Below are 15,578 nucleotides of genomic sequence, written 5' to 3' on the forward strand. Positions count from 1 at the left end.
TTGGTGCGAATAAACTTAAACAGGGAATAAGAAAAGGAAACAAATTACCAACAGGACTCCTACAGCTGAGAAACTTCAACAGAGTCAAATAACAACTGAAGTTCTAAAAGTGGAATTTCTTAAATTGCCTTGTCTTATATTACACACTCATTTTAATCCTATGTGCAAAAGATATTAACTTGTGAACATAAGTTAAAAGGTTTTGCACATTGTAGCTGTGTGTGGGCACAAGTTGCTACAGCTACAGAGTTCAATCACAACACTGGGGCCTGACTGTTGTATAGAACCCGGGTCACAGGGGCCTGACTGTTGTATAGAACCCGGTGTCACAGGGGCATTGTTCATTGGGAGTGCATAAAACTGGAGATTGAATACAGCAGAGCTCATTTCAACTGAAATACCCCAGAGAGAGAGAGCGATAGAGAGATAGAGAGAGAGAGCGATAGAGAGAGAGAAATACACACAACTACGAGAGATAAAACCTGAAGCTAGAGAGATCAGAGATCAGAGATCGAAGAAGAGACAGAAAACGAAAGTTACACCTGCTCATCTAAAACATGTCTGAACAGACACAGGTGAGTACTCGCTGCAGTCACTTCAGCTTGAAACTGTTTTTGAGTTCAAAGTTTAAAGAAAGCGATGTAGAGGTTTTAAGAGAAGGATGTCAATATGAAGCAGCAGGAGGGAGGAGGTTTAAGAGCAGGCTGGAGTCCAGACCTGATAAGTCTAGGTGAAGTGGTTTTTGATCAGGACCTGGTTTCATCAACCCTGTCCATCACAACTCAATCAAAAGCTGTGAATCAGATTTGAACTTCAGAGTCGGTGTATTTATGTTTATTATTTACATGTTTGTTAATGAACTGTTGAATCAGAGAGAAGACGAATAAGGACATGGAAGAATATTTGAATATCTAATGTTTGACTAATGAATCAAATCCCTCTCTGTTGTAACTGTTGCACAATGAGTAGTTATTTAAACTCCATAAGAAGACTTTGAAAGTATTTCTCCTCCTCAGTAACTTAAACAATGTTTGTGGTTCCCCTGCAGATTTCTGATTTCAGTGAAAGGGATGAAAAACCAGAGAGCATGAAGGAAAACTTCATCCCTCCTGAGTTATCCACAAACCTAGCTGAGATAATTGAAGAGCTGATGAACTGTGAGGATCTGTTCCAGGACAAAGACCTCACCTCCCGTCCCAGTTCTACTCTCAAAGACAAGAAGAGCTTATACTCTCTGTCTCAGAGTTTCCTGGATGAGGACCGCGTGTCCATAGCCACCTCTGTGTGGTCATCTCCTGCCTCAGACATCTCTGAGAGGATCTCACATGACGTCCAATCAGAGGAGAGCAGGAGAGCGTCCTCCACCGGCATCAAGAAGGTGACTATAAGAAGCCGTCAGGACTGTGTCCCCTCAGCCTGCAGCACAGAGGGTTTAAACATCACTTTTTAAATATACTGTGTGATATATATGAGAGAAGTCAAATGTTTGGTTTTAAGGGTTAACACATGCATACCCACTGAAACAAGGAAATAAACATCTGAGATCAATTATAATTTACAATATTTCAGATCATGTTAGAGCAAAGAATCAGAGCAGACCTCCCCAAACTTAAAACACCTTAAAAAATCCATAACAGTAATACAAAATAAAATCCTGCATCTGCATCACTACGGAAGTGTTTCAGACCTGCAGGTGGAGAAAGTTTGAGAGCAAGTTGTAGAGAAGAGCTTTCATTACATTGTATCCTCTCTCTGATTCTCATAAATATAAGATCTCTAAGATGTTTGAGGTGTTTGACTGCATGTTACAAACTCCACAGGTTTTTCTTTAGTGTGTGATGATTGCAAAGATTTGAACCTTGCTCTAAATATTAAATGCAAATGTTTGTCTTTGTCCACCAGATGTCTGATTCCAGTAAAACTGAAGAAGAGGCAGACGATCTGATGAAGTGTGATGACCTCTTGGAAGATGAAGCCGCGGACTTGCGTCTTAATTTGTCTTCCATAAATGAGGAGCGCTCTCACACTCTGTCTTGGGGTTCCCTCAGCTGGGACAGCAGGACCATGGTGAGAGATTTATATTCAAGACCCTCGGATGATGAACATCCATCACAACAGGAGGAAGCAGAGGCAGGAGAGGTCAAACAAACAGAACAAAGTGAGCCTGCTCCTGCCAGCTCCAAGACCACCATCTCCACCAGGGGGAAGTTCTTCAGATGGATGAAGAAGAATAAAATCCACCCCGATGAAGTTGATGTCAGCACTGGACAGACCTCTATTGAAGAGGTGCCAAGAAAAGTCAGTGCTGAGACAAAGACAAAGAAGGGCAATGGTTTCAGAAGATTCTTCAGAAGCATCTTCTCAAAGGTAAGGATGCATTTATTAGCAGATTGTCTGGGGATCATTGAGGGCAATGGGCTGAAATGAGCCAGATGATATGAAGTGTGTTTTTTGATACAACTGTTCTAAATGTTTTTTATGTCTTCCCCATAAAGAACGAGAAGAAGCTGAAGCAGGATAAGATGGAGAATGGGCAGAAAAAGGCAGCCATCAAAGTTCCTGTTAAGGAACAAGAAGTCCATCAAGAGGAGACAGAGGATGAGGTCCAATCTTCAAACTTTGGCAGATCAAGTCCCTCTATACTTCAGGAAGATAAAATCCCCTCACCTCAGAGCCAAACAACGGCTGGATCTGTGATCCAGATGGAGGTCAGAACTTTTTCTCCAAGACCGTCATATGATGAAGATTCATCACCCCAGGAGGAAGCAGAGGCAGGAGAGGTCAAACAACCAGAACAAAGGGACTCAGTGACCCCTGCCAGCTCCAAGACCACTATCTCCGCCAGGGGGAGGCTCTTCAGATTGAAGACGGACAAAATCCACCCCGTTGAGGCTGATGTGAGCACTGGACAGAACATGAAGAACTCAGACTGTCCTCCAGAGACTTGCTCCTCTATCGAAGAGGACATAGGAGAAGTCAGTGCTGAGACAAAGATGAAGCAGGGCAATGGATTCATAGGATTCTTCAGACGCATCTTCTCAAAGGTAAATATGCATTTATTAGCAGATTGTCTGGGGATCAATGAGGGCAATGGGCTGAAATGAGCCAGATGATATGAAGTGTGTTTTTTGATACAACTGTTCTAAATGTTTTTTATGTCTTCCCCATAAAGAAAAAGAAGAAGCTGAAGCAAGATGAGATGGAGAATGGGCAGAAAAAGACGCATGCAGAACAACATGTCACGCTGTCTTCATTCAGCTGGTGTGGAGCAGTGAGCTGAATCCCATGAACCCACCCATAACCCCCCCCTCTTCCATTTCACTCCCTCCTCCGCAACTCTCCTTTTTCCAGTCATCCCGACCCTCCATTCCTCTCAGACTGTCTCTTTCTGCATATATCAATAAAAATATTGATATCCAAGCTCTGAAGGTTGCAGTTTTACACTTTCATGTACCAGGTTGTTACTAAAACAGTACAACACAATGTCTGAGGTAAAACAGCCCACAGTGGGGTGTGTCCTTTCTTCTGAGCAAATCTCATGATTCCTGTCCAAGTTAGAGATGTTTTGGTGTCAGGAAAACATAAAGGCAAAGAGTTTATTATCACCAGAGGTCAAGAGGTCAAAGAGATGACAGTTTTCACCATCATTTCATCTTTATTCATGTGTTTCAACTTTATTTCTCGGCTGCATTCTTTAGCTTTACAGAGAAGGTGTTCTTTTTTTTAACACATCAATTTTATCTTGTTTTTTTCCTTTTACATAACAAAAGAAAGAAAACACAAACATCAACATCATTTCTTTATTCATTTATGGTTTATTTGTTCGGGACAGATACATAGACAAACTGTGAACAGCCATCCCATGCAAGTATCATAATATTTGTAGCAAATGCTAATTTACAACACTGTCCCTAGAAGGGTTTAAGATAAGATAAGCTACTCCTTTATTCGTCCCCCAACAGGGAAATTCATGGAGTTACAGCAGCAAACAAGAAGGTGTACAGTACAAGAATTTCAACAAGAATATATACAGAAAAGAAATGTCCATCAGAGACGACAGCTTGGCCACATTGGATTTTTAAGGGAGTAAAATATTAAAACAGTAATTTAAAATGAAAAAGAAAAGGTATTATCAGTACAGCATGATACAATAAAACACACATTTGGCAATGACAGAACATGCTGAAAAATTAGACATGAGTGCAGGTTTGTTGCTGAATGAACCAGGATTTGGTGGCAGTCTTGAACGTGGTGAAGTTTGTAATGAGGTTTAAGTTATCAGGAAGAGAGTTCCAGGCTTTAACTCCTTTCACAGAGAGAGCTGTTTGAGAAAATGATGTTCTGCAGAATGAGACTTTACAGGCGCCACTTAAAGCTGCTCTGGTGGATCTGCTGCAGCCCTGTAGTCTCTTTATGTATTTGCAGAAAGGTTGAGGGGTAAGACCATTTAAACATTTGAACACAAACTTTGGATAATGCAAATCAATAAAATGACTAAAACGTTGTATGTAATTAAAATGTGACTAGTGGTTGCTAGTCTTTGTAATCTTCACAGTTCTAGAGAACTTCCTCAGTCATAAGATGTGTGCAGCATGTGTGTAAACTTTAAGTTTGCCTCATTATCATAGAATACAATAAGATGGAGGTCAACAATGTTTTCAGCAGTAAGAAGGAGGGGAGCAGCCACCATTCACACCTTCTATTCCAAAAAGTAGAGTTTCCATTTTCCCACCTTGTAATGTACAAATCTCTTCTTAATCTCAGCAGGAAAGTCATATTCAGACAATTCTGTCCCATGGGTGGATCTGCCTGGAACCATTTATGAGTGATTCCTTTTTTAGCAGCAACAACAAATATTTTCAAGAGATATTGAGTGTCTCCTGTTATGTCATCTGGTGGGTCACCCAAATAAAGAGAAACAAAGTTAATAGAAATGACAATCCCAGAATCTGCTTCATGATACTCCAAAATATTTAACATTTAAAAATATGGTGGTGATCCGCCCCATCACTCCCCAATTTCTCCTCCTGTAGGGCTCCTATACAGAATACCTTTCTAGTTTAGGAGTAATGAAATATCGGACAAGATTCTTCCAACCACATCACGCCAGTACATAGAACAAGAAGTGGAAAAGGTGTTTTTGCATGTTTTCCCATTACTGTTCAGTTATTTATCATTGGATTCTTTTTCCCATCTCTCTTTAATACAGTGTGTGGTACTTCCTCTTCCCTCTCTAATCCCCTGGTGAGAAGGAGTTCTTTAAACATGTAAACAAGATAAGATAAGATATTACTTTATTAGTCCCAAAACGGGGACATTTAAAGTGTTACAGCAGCAGAGTAGACAGTGCAAAACAGTATAAAGTAAACAAAAGCATATATAGCAATTTTTTTTTTGAACTTAGTTTTTATTTCAAATTCAACAATTTACTTAATAGTATTCACAATTCTTCATTTTTCCTTTTTTGTTTACAGCTGTATCTATATGATTACAAGGATAAACAATAAAATACAAATAACCCATCAAACTAGATATAACTTAACTCTATCATAAGGTAAAAAATATAAATATACATACAAAAAAAGAAAAAGAAAAAAGCAGATAAATAATAAAGGAGGTAAGAGTCGGGGAGTGGATTTGCACGTGTGTGCGGCCGTATGTGTGTGTGCGCATGTGCACGCGGTAGTGTCTGTGCGTAAGCACGGGGGTGTGTGTGTGCGTGAGCATGCGTGCGTTTACACATGTATGTAGTAGCTTCAGCTTAGAAGCAGAACTAAAATGGCAGGGTTCCATCTTTCATGAATGTTTCTTTCTGTAGTCTTAGGGAGAATGTTATGCGTTCCATGTGATAGATTTCCAATAACTTCTCAGTCCATCTACTATATGTCGGAGGGTCAGGTTTTAGCCATTTAGTTGTTATACATTTCAGAGCTGCTGTAGTCAGTATTTGTAAGAGATATTTTTCAGCTCTACCATCAATGCCTCTTGGTGTTCGACCCAGTATTGCTACTGTTGGTATCTTTTGTAAGCTTTTGATGAAATATAATTTCTAGAGCTTTAAAAAGCTCCTCCCAAAATGCTTTTAATTTTGCACATGTCCAGAATATGTGAGTATGGTCGGCATTTTGTGTACCGCAATTTCTCCAACATATAATAGAATATGCTGGGCCCATTTTAGCCACTATAGCTGGCGTCCGGAAGAATCTCATTATCACCTTCCACTTGAATTCCCTCCATGAATTAGAATTGGTTACAAGATGGGCTTCAGTGCATATTTCCTCCCATGTGTCCTCCGGTATGACTACATTCATTTTGGTTTCCCAGCTGCTTTTAATCTGCAATGTATTATTCAAAGTCATACCTGAAAAGATTTGATAAAAATGACCTATTATCTTCTTACCCTGGTTTCCAGTTTGTACTTTTAACAGAAATTCCTCAATTGGGGTGGGTTCCAAGACTTTATTCCATTCTTTGTGTTTAGTTAAAAATGTCCTTAATTGTAAATATCTATAGAAGTCAGTGTTAGGGAGTATGAATTCCTCTTTTAGTTGTTCAAATGATTTTAGGTTCCTACCCTCATTGAGTTGGTGTAGCTTAGTGAGTCCATGTCCTGACCACTTCCTAAAGCCTGCATCCATATGGCAGGGAGCAAAGTCCTTCATAAATCCAATGTCAGTAAGTGCTGAGATTGTTTTAGGTAATCCAAATGATACTTTCATTTTCCTCCAGATATTTAATGTGACTCTAGTCCATTCACTCATTTGGGTGTCCCCTAATGGGACATCTATAAAAAGCAAGGCCTGGAGGGGGTAGCACAACAACATTTTTCAATGTTTAGCCAGCGTGTATCTGAGAGATCCTGAATCCATATTGTTAGGGGTCTTAACTGTGCAGCCCAGAAGTAGTGCCTAAGATTTGGAAGTTTGAGGCCTCCATGGGATTTAGGAAGTTGTAGTGTTTTCAGTCTAACTCTTTGCCTTCGTCCTTGCCAGATGAACTTTGAAATAAGTCTATCTAATTTATCAAATGTGGATTTAGGAATATCAATTGGCAGCATCTGAAACAGGTAGGAGCTTAGGGAGTATATTCATACGTACGCTTTCAATACGACCTAACAGAGATAGTGGAAGATTTGACCACCAGCCCAGATCCCAAATAATATTCTGAGTTATGGGTTTGTAATTGTATCATATAGGTTGTTTAATGTTCGTGGAATATGAATGCCAAGATATCTAATACCATCTTTTGTCCATTTAAATATACAGCAATTATTAAAAGTTATTAGCAATTAAAATTAAAGAAGTAAAATAAGAATATCTCACTAACATATATACACAACTAAATAATTAAATTTACAAATATTTACAAAACCAGTGATGCAGTGAAAAATGTGCACAGACTTGTAAGGTTAAAAACAATATACAGAACTGAGAAGATGGGTAGAGAAAAAAGTACTGCACATGTAAGAAGAGAGGGATGAAGTAGTTATTGCACGTTAATAAATAGACGGGGGGATATTGCACGTGAGTCCGTTTTGGTGAGGTTATTGTTATTGATTATAAGTCTGACCACTGCAGGAAGAAAAGACCTGTGGTATCTCTCAATGAGACACTGCGGGTGAAGAAGTCTGTCATTGAACAAGCTTTCCAGTGTTGTTATGGTCTCTCTTAATAACACCACTATACTAAACAATATTCCTTTATATTCTGGAGCCTTGAATAAATAAATGATAACTATACAGTGCAAAGCCATACATCAGAAAACTTTCTGCTATTTGGGGTTCTTTGTTATTTGTTGAGGGTGATGGTTTAAAAATTGCTGAAGGGTGTCTGGGTTGGGACAGGTGAAATAATTTATGGGTGGGCTCACTGGGCTTCTTGGCTCTCTGGGGAGATCATCTCCACAGGCTGCATGCTGCCTATCACAAATCTGACATGAAAAGTAGAGGAATAGTCTGGAATAGGTGAAGTTTGAACAAGATTACATGCAAAAAATGAGTCTGCATGCAATCAGAAATGTGGCTAGTTGACTAAAGTATAGAAAACAATAATATAATGATCTGAAAAATGGACCAACACTTAGAAGTTTATTTTAACAGACAGTACAGCTCAACATAATGTGTAGTGACCATATATCTGCATAATATGTGCAGATGTTTTATTGTAACAGTTAATCAGTGTTTTATTAATGTAGCTACTGTATATAATGTGAAACTGTTGAAAGGACAATAAACCATAACAACTGACTGAAAAAAATGTAAAGCATACATATATAGCATATATTATTCAAGTTGTTAGATCAATGTCCTTCATGAACCAAATTGGACTGTGAGCACTAAAAAGGTGCATGTTGACACTTAAACTCTGGGGACCGGATTTGGGAGATTTTATTATAGGTTGAAATGATCAAAAACTCTGAAAATAGCAGATCTACATTCTCAAAACACATCACATTGCAACATGTGAGTTGTAAGCTTGTAGATGTGCAACTTGGTGTGAAAGTATATGAGACCTCCTGGGCCTCTGTAGCCTCTCATAGGGCCATTGAGCCAGGTATTCTTCACAGACAAGCCACTGGGCCAATCAATCATCAGGTCATCTCTCCGTTGCGTTGAGTCTGCAGCTGAGCACTGTGTTTATTTTGTTTTGTCTGCAGCCTGCGTGTTGCCTTGGTAACTACGGTCACTCTCCCGGACAGGACACAGGCCCAGCACATTTCCCCGGGCCGGCCTGGGAGAGTTACCGTAGTCGTACGTGATTGCTCTACGACTGCCCAATCATCTTCATCCTTCTGAACAATACAGTCAGTGCCCAGTTTAGGAAACAGTCTATAATTTACCCTCCATTGAGCACAGTGAGGATCCTCGCTCAGCTGCTGCACTGTGAAACACCACCGGTCAGGTGTCTCCTTCAACCGAAGAATAGGTGTATAACTCACAATGGCTCACACCTTTTTTTTCTCTCAAAGACACACACTTGTGGGGCTGCTTTCCTTCAGCACCACTCTCTTTAACCTGTGCATGGGGCTGCTTTCTGTCAGCATCATGCTTCTGGAACTGAGAGTGAGGCACATTGTTGCCTCTCTCCCTGAGCTGCAGGTCAGGATTGCCACTCTCGTTCTCCTCATTGTTGAGGTCAGTGTGTTTCGAATGTACACAACCTAATATTTGGTCAGAAATCATAAACATATATTTGTAAACTCCAAAATTTGACATACTGTGTGTACAAAAGTGTTTTCTTATATCTACAAAGAGCCCTGATGGTGATGATAAATGATCTTGTTTGATAGGGCTGTTTTTTCTTCCGCTGGCCTACTGACATGGCGTGCATCAGTCTACCAGTGTGTGTGTAAGACTTGTGTGAAGACACTGCAATTTAATTACCTGCAATTATCTTATTTATGATTTATTCAATCATTCATTTCCCCTGTCCTGCATGTGAAGGGCAGTGTACAAAAATGACCAGAACATGGAGGAGGGATGAGGACAGATAAGATACCATTAGGGAGTCCTACAAGCTAGACTCCTAGGACAACCCTAACACACTCATAAATGATGCTCTAACTGTATCATCTTGGTTTCCTGTACTGGAATATCACTAACAAAAGGCACAAGTATGGCCTTTTTAAGTTACAGGGACCTACATTAATGTATCATGGAGCTGGAGGAAGTTGTGGCTTGTTTAACTTCATATCAGTTGTTTTGCATTTCCATGTGAAACAGTATCAGATCCAGAGGTGTGAATCCCACATTTAAAATAGCAAGCTGTGCTTGTAACATATACAGCATCAAGCAAATTGTGATTATACAATCATTTTTAATTTGTTAATCTGAGGACAAGAGAAATCCTCTCTGTCCCCAAAGTTCAACATGAAATCATGAGCAGCACCAAAGACATAACATGAATCTGTAAATATTATGGTTGCTTTGTCCTTGGTTTGAGTACAGGCCAGATAAGATCATACAGCTCTGCTGCTTGAGCTGAGGTGCCAGTAGGCAGAGCTCAGGTCTCAATCAGTTCTCAGTCAATCACTGTAGCATAGCCAGTCAGATGTATTTTCTCAGATGGTCATGAGGATGAGCCATCAGTATAAAAATGAAAATACTGAAAACAATGCATGCAAAAGTATGTAATCAGCACTGTGTAAAGATATCAACTCAGATTTATCATTAAGGAAAGTCTTCAACTCATCCAACAACCATTCACAACGCCTCTCTTCACCATTCTCTCCACACCTCTTACAGGCCACGTCAGACCACACTTTCACACAGATCTACACACATGTACTTGTAATCCCACTCTGGATCACCTCTCACTGGTTTAATATTAGCAGTAGCTAATGTAACCCAGGTCCCATGTAATTAAATTTAAAACTAGAGTAATTAATACAATGGGACAGGGCCTGAGCTCTTTTAGAACAATAAAACTGTAATAAGGTTTGTAACTTTAATAAGGACCACCACAACTGTACTTTAAATGCAAAACCTTCAGAGGTATTTATTTATACAAAATGAAATAAAAGGTAAAAAACAACAATAACAAATATATAAAATACTTGAGTTATATTCAACAGTTCTCTGTTAATTTCCAACACTAATACATCAATAAACATTTACCTGTGGGCCCACACACACTCACATGAAACACACAACATTAAAACAACCTGGTATTCAAAACCTTAACCCGTTGCAGGCCTGTTGAATGTAGCTTGGGTGCGGTGTGGCCTAAAACGGTGATGGCCGCTTCACTCAACTGAGCTTAAAATAAAAAGCATGTGCACAATGTTCAGTTAGTACTCACAAACTCCCAGTTGGATTAGTATGGATAGGTGGGGACAAACAATGCAGTCTCACGAGGGCAATGGCGCACAATGGCGAAGTTCAAAGAAGACGTAGGAAAACAGCAGGGCCGTCTGTTGGAAAAACCCGTCTCGACCTCTCTCTCCAACGTCCGCCCTTTAAACATATCATTCAGTTAAGCCTCAGTATCAAACACTATCTCTTGTTGACTTAGCATTAGCTCGCTTTATGCATCTTAAATGCTAAGGCTACGATACACAGGCACATTAACACTGTATGCTACTGCTAATTAGCATGTCGCTAACCACGTTACACATTCAGTCTCATTAACACTAACAGTTAGATATAACACGAAATACAGGCATACACATTATATTCACCTCTTGCAGGTCACAGAAGTTTAAATCAGGACCACGAGTAGTCGACCTTCACGATAAAACTTAACTGCTCCCCACTCAGAATATCTCCGTCTCAGCTCTCTGATCGATAGCGTCTGCGTCTCTCATGCTGCATGTTCACCTTCACCCCACACTAACCTGCACCACTAGTCCCGCCCCTTACGTAAATGGTGTACTCTGATTGGCTCGTGAGGTTGATAACAACCAAACACAACACAAGAATGGAATGATTGACATAAGACAGGTATCAAGTTAGATTACACACAGAAACTAAACTGCTTCTTCATCTCTCCTTCTTTCCTAATCACAAATGTTTTAAATAAACTTAAGACCTTTGTAAATACTTTATCTTTTAACTGTAAATAGTCAAATATATTAAACTGAAAGTATTATATTTATTCCCTTTTTACAACACTTATTTTAAACAGTTTTAAATCTTATGACTCTTCTTTTGAACATATTATGAACTTTTAATACAACTATTTATTATACTTTTAACATTGTATTTTATGCACTGTAACCAAAATGATTTTGTACAGGGCTACACCCTCCCCCTTCTGACCGTGTAGATGTCCTCATCACACCTTATGTCTCTCTTTAACTCGGAAGGATGATACATTGTCTCCTCCTCTGCGAACCTTCTGGACGTTTTGCACCTTGTTCTTGGTTCGTTTGTCCTGGTCTGGAGGGTTTAACTTGAGTTGAATGACCATACCATGGTGCATGATGGTAACTGGCTCACAGGATGGGTAACCAGGTTTCTCATAAGTTAATCTCACAGCTGGTTTTGTTTTCCTCAGTGATTTTCGGATTGTGGAAGATTTGTCACTGTCATGTCTTGCACTTTTAGAAGCTTTAACATTTCTGGGTCTGTTGGACGTGAGTGAGCTTGCTCCCTCTAAATCTTGTTCTTCCACAGAATCGTTATTTGTCTCTTGAACATCAGAGTCTGACAAAGGAGGTGCAACGCCGTCGGACGATCCCTCATACTCTGCTTCTGTAAGTTCTGGACTTTCTGAAACTTCACAGTTTTCATCCTCTTCAGACTTCCCGTCCTCTTCAGAGCTTTGATCCTCTTCAGACTTCTCGTTCTCTTCAGAGCTTTGATCCTCTTCAGACTTCTCGTCCTCTTCAGAGCTTTGATCCTCTTCAGACTTCTCGTCCTCTTCAGAGCTTTGATGTTCAACTGCCAACTGTCTTTGGACTTCATCCACATCAAAATCAGGTTGATTATGGACAGTTTCAAACTCTGAGTCTGATGACTCTGTGTCACTTTCCTTTGCTAGGTCTGTATACTCAGCTTTTGGTTGACGTTGCCGGGTAAGTTGAGCTCTCGTAACAGGTCTCCGAACAGGTTCTTTATCTTCAGACGGATTAGACATCCTGACCATATATCCGACGGGTAACAGGTGGTTTCGATGGAGAGTTTTGACTGCACCTGGGCCATGTTCTGGTTTGACCTTGTACACTGGCAGATTTGGCAACTTCTCCACAACAACATACGGTGTTGATTTCCATCGATCTTGGAGTTTATGCTTGCCTTTTAGACCCACATTGTGAATGAGGATTCTGTCACCAACCTCCAACGGTAAGTCTCTCACACGACGGTCATAGTGTGCTTTGTTTTTCAGATGACTCTTTGTAGCAGCGTCAGATGCCAACTGATAGGCTTTTTGCAACTCCTTCCGCATCCTGGCGACGTACTGTTGGTGAGAGGACTCACTTTCACCGTTTGGTGAGATTCCAAAACAAATGTCAATGGGTAGCCTTGCCTCTCTTCCAAACATGAGATAATAAGGGGAGTATCCAGTAGCATCATTTTTGGTACAGTTGTACGCGTGTACCAGGTAGGTGATGTGCTGGCTCCAACATTGTTTCTGTACAGTGTCCAAGGTACCAAGCATCGCGAGGAGCGTTCGATTGAATCTTTCTGGTTGTGCATCCCCTTGAGGGTGGTAGGGAGAAGTTCTTGACTTCCGGACGCCAAGCATGGACAAGAGCTCTTTGATCAGGCGACTCTCAAAATCTCGACCTTGATCTGAGTGTATCCGGGCCGGTAATCCGTAGTGCACAAAATACTTATCCCACAACACTTTTGCCACAGTGATTGCCTTTTGATCTTTGGTAACAAAGGCTTGTGCATAACGTGTATAATGATCTGTCACTACTAACACATTAGCAACACCTTTTGAATCGGGCTCTATCTGTAAAAAATCAATACAAACCAAATCTAGGGGCCCATTACTTGTTATTTGGTTTAATGGCGAGGCATGCTGAGGGAGTGTCTTCCTGGAGATACATCTTCCACAGGTTTGAATGTACTGCTCGACCTCAGCTGTCATCCGCGGCCAATAAAATCTGTCTTTGATCAGTTCGGTAGTGCGTTCCACTCCCATGTGTCCACACTCATCATGAAGAGATTTTAACACCATAGGGCGGTATCTCGCTGGCAAGACAAGTTGTTTGATCTGTTTTCCAGACAATTTTTCTTTTACTCTGTGGAGCAATCCATCCTTTAGTTCCAACTTGCGGCTTTCTCGTAACAACAACACCATCTCAGGTGAGTCATTTTTTGAGCGAGTGAACCCTTTGTTGTTCTCCATGGCTTTCTTTAACGGCCCAATTGCCGGGTCTATATCCTGTGATACCTGGATATCTTTCGGGCTCAACTGGTCAAGGGTGTTGATGCTAAAGTTCACTGGGAACATGTAGGCTTCTGGTACTGATGTGGCAGGAGCTCCCAGCTGATCCACAAATCTGTCGGGCACATCTGCCTCTTCACTGCTGCAGGCTTGTTTGCAGAGGGCTTTGATGCCAGCAGGCGGGACACTGATCCACTCTTTAACCTCCTCTGGAGCATACTGTCGAGACAGCAAGTCAGCATCGATATTTTGCCTCCCAGGACGATACTGGATGGTGAAATCATAGGTGGCAAGGGCAGCTAACCAGCGATGTCCGACTGCGCTGAGTTTGGCAGAGGTCAACACATACGTTAATGGGTTATTGTCCGTTCTGACAGTAAACTTGGCACCATACAAGTAGTCGTGAAATTTGTCCACGACAGCCCATTTTAATGCAAGGAATTCCAATTGGTGGACTGGATAGTTGTGCTCAGAGTCTTTAAGCTTCCGACTTGCAAAAGCTACGGGTCTGAGGCCCTCAGGGTATTCCTGGTTCAGGACAGCGCCTAACCCATTCATACTGGCATCTACATGTAATATGTACCTTTTGGTTGGGTCGGCGAATGCCAACACTGGGGCATTGATGAGGCAGGCACGGATTTGCTCAAAAGCTTCCTGGCAGGCTTGAGTCCACCGTTCTCCAAAGGGCTCGGATTGCTTGAAATAGGCTTTGCTTTGGCCACCACTCTTTTTGGACTTGGGATCTTGCCAGGTGGGGGCATAACCCTTGGTGAGCTCGGAGAGGGGGCGGACAATGGCAGAGTAATTTGCAATAAATCTCCGATAATAACTGCAGAATCCGAGGAAAGACTTGAGAGGCTTCAGGTGAGTGGGTACTTTCCAGTGTTTTACTACATCCACCTTGTCTGGATCAGAAGCTATCCCATCCACAGAAATGAGGTGACCCACATACTTGACTTGAGGTTGACAAAACTGGCATTTGTCAATGGAAACCTTCAGTCCAACCTCCTCTAGTCTGTCCAGCACTTTGAGAAGACGTTGCTCATGTTCTTCAAGTGTTTTGCCAAAAATAATAATATCGTCTAGGTACACAATGGCTTCCAGAAGGTGCATATCTCCGACTGCCTTCTCCATTAGACGCTGGAACGTTGCAGGCGCTCCTGTGATTCCCTGTGGCATGCGCTCAAATTGGTAGAAACCAAGGGGGCAAATGAACGCTGTCTTTTCTTTGTCCTCTGGTGCCATCTCTATCTGGTAGTAGCCACTACGCAGATCTAGGACCGAGAACCATTGGCTGCCTGACAAAGAGTCCAATGCGTCGTCAATGCGTGGCATTGTGTACTGGTCTGGTGTGGTGCGGTTGTTGAGTGTTCTGTAGTCGATACAGATTCTTATTGTCCCATTCTTTTTGCGGACTACAACGATCGGTGAGGCATAGGGACTGCGGGACTCTGTGATAATCCCAGTGGCCAGCAACTGTTGTATGTGTCGCCTCACATCATCAATGTCTGCAGGGGCAATTCTCCTTGATCTCTCTCTGAAAGGTCTGGGATCATGCAGGCGAATGTTATGTTCAACCCCTTTGGCCACACCAACATCCCACTCATGCAATGAGAAAACATTCTGCCTCTCTGCCAACTTCTGCTGAAGTCGACTCTTCCACTCTTCAGGGATAGGGGAATCTCCGAAATTGAAGAGACTTGGATCAAGGGTTTCTGATGAGAGGTCGGATGGCTGGAT

At 41.3% G+C, this 15,578-nt stretch overlaps 1 protein-coding gene across 1 annotated transcript; it reads left to right on the forward strand.

Annotated features, from left to right (window-relative positions):
* The first annotated feature begins 424 nt into the window (after window positions 1-424).
* On the forward strand, window positions 425-3,368 carry LOC117825029. Its single transcript, XM_034700615.1, has 5 exons — window positions 425-575; window positions 1,049-1,378; window positions 1,903-2,367; window positions 2,496-3,044; window positions 3,173-3,368. The coding sequence occupies exons 1-5, from the start codon at window positions 558-560 to the stop codon at window positions 3,278-3,280; spliced, it is 1,470 nt and encodes a 489-aa protein (XP_034556506.1). The 5' UTR covers window positions 425-557; the 3' UTR covers window positions 3,281-3,368.
* The last annotated feature ends 12,210 nt before the right edge of the window (window positions 3,369-15,578 follow it).

Source organism: Notolabrus celidotus, chromosome 2 (assembly GCF_009762535.1).
Source record: "Notolabrus celidotus isolate fNotCel1 chromosome 2, fNotCel1.pri, whole genome shotgun sequence".
NCBI classification, from domain to species: Eukaryota; Metazoa; Chordata; class Actinopteri; order Labriformes; family Labridae; genus Notolabrus; species Notolabrus celidotus.

Bases quoted from the DNA above. Each gene is read 5' to 3' on its own strand.
- LOC117825029 (XM_034700615.1), top strand. The intron at 1,379-1,902 runs GTGACTATAAGA...TTTGTCCACCAG, and splicing joins CCTCCACCGGCATCAAGAAG to ATGTCTGATTCCAGTAAAAC. The intron at 2,368-2,495 runs GTAAGGATGCAT...TTCCCCATAAAG, and splicing joins TCAGAAGCATCTTCTCAAAG to AACGAGAAGAAGCTGAAGCA.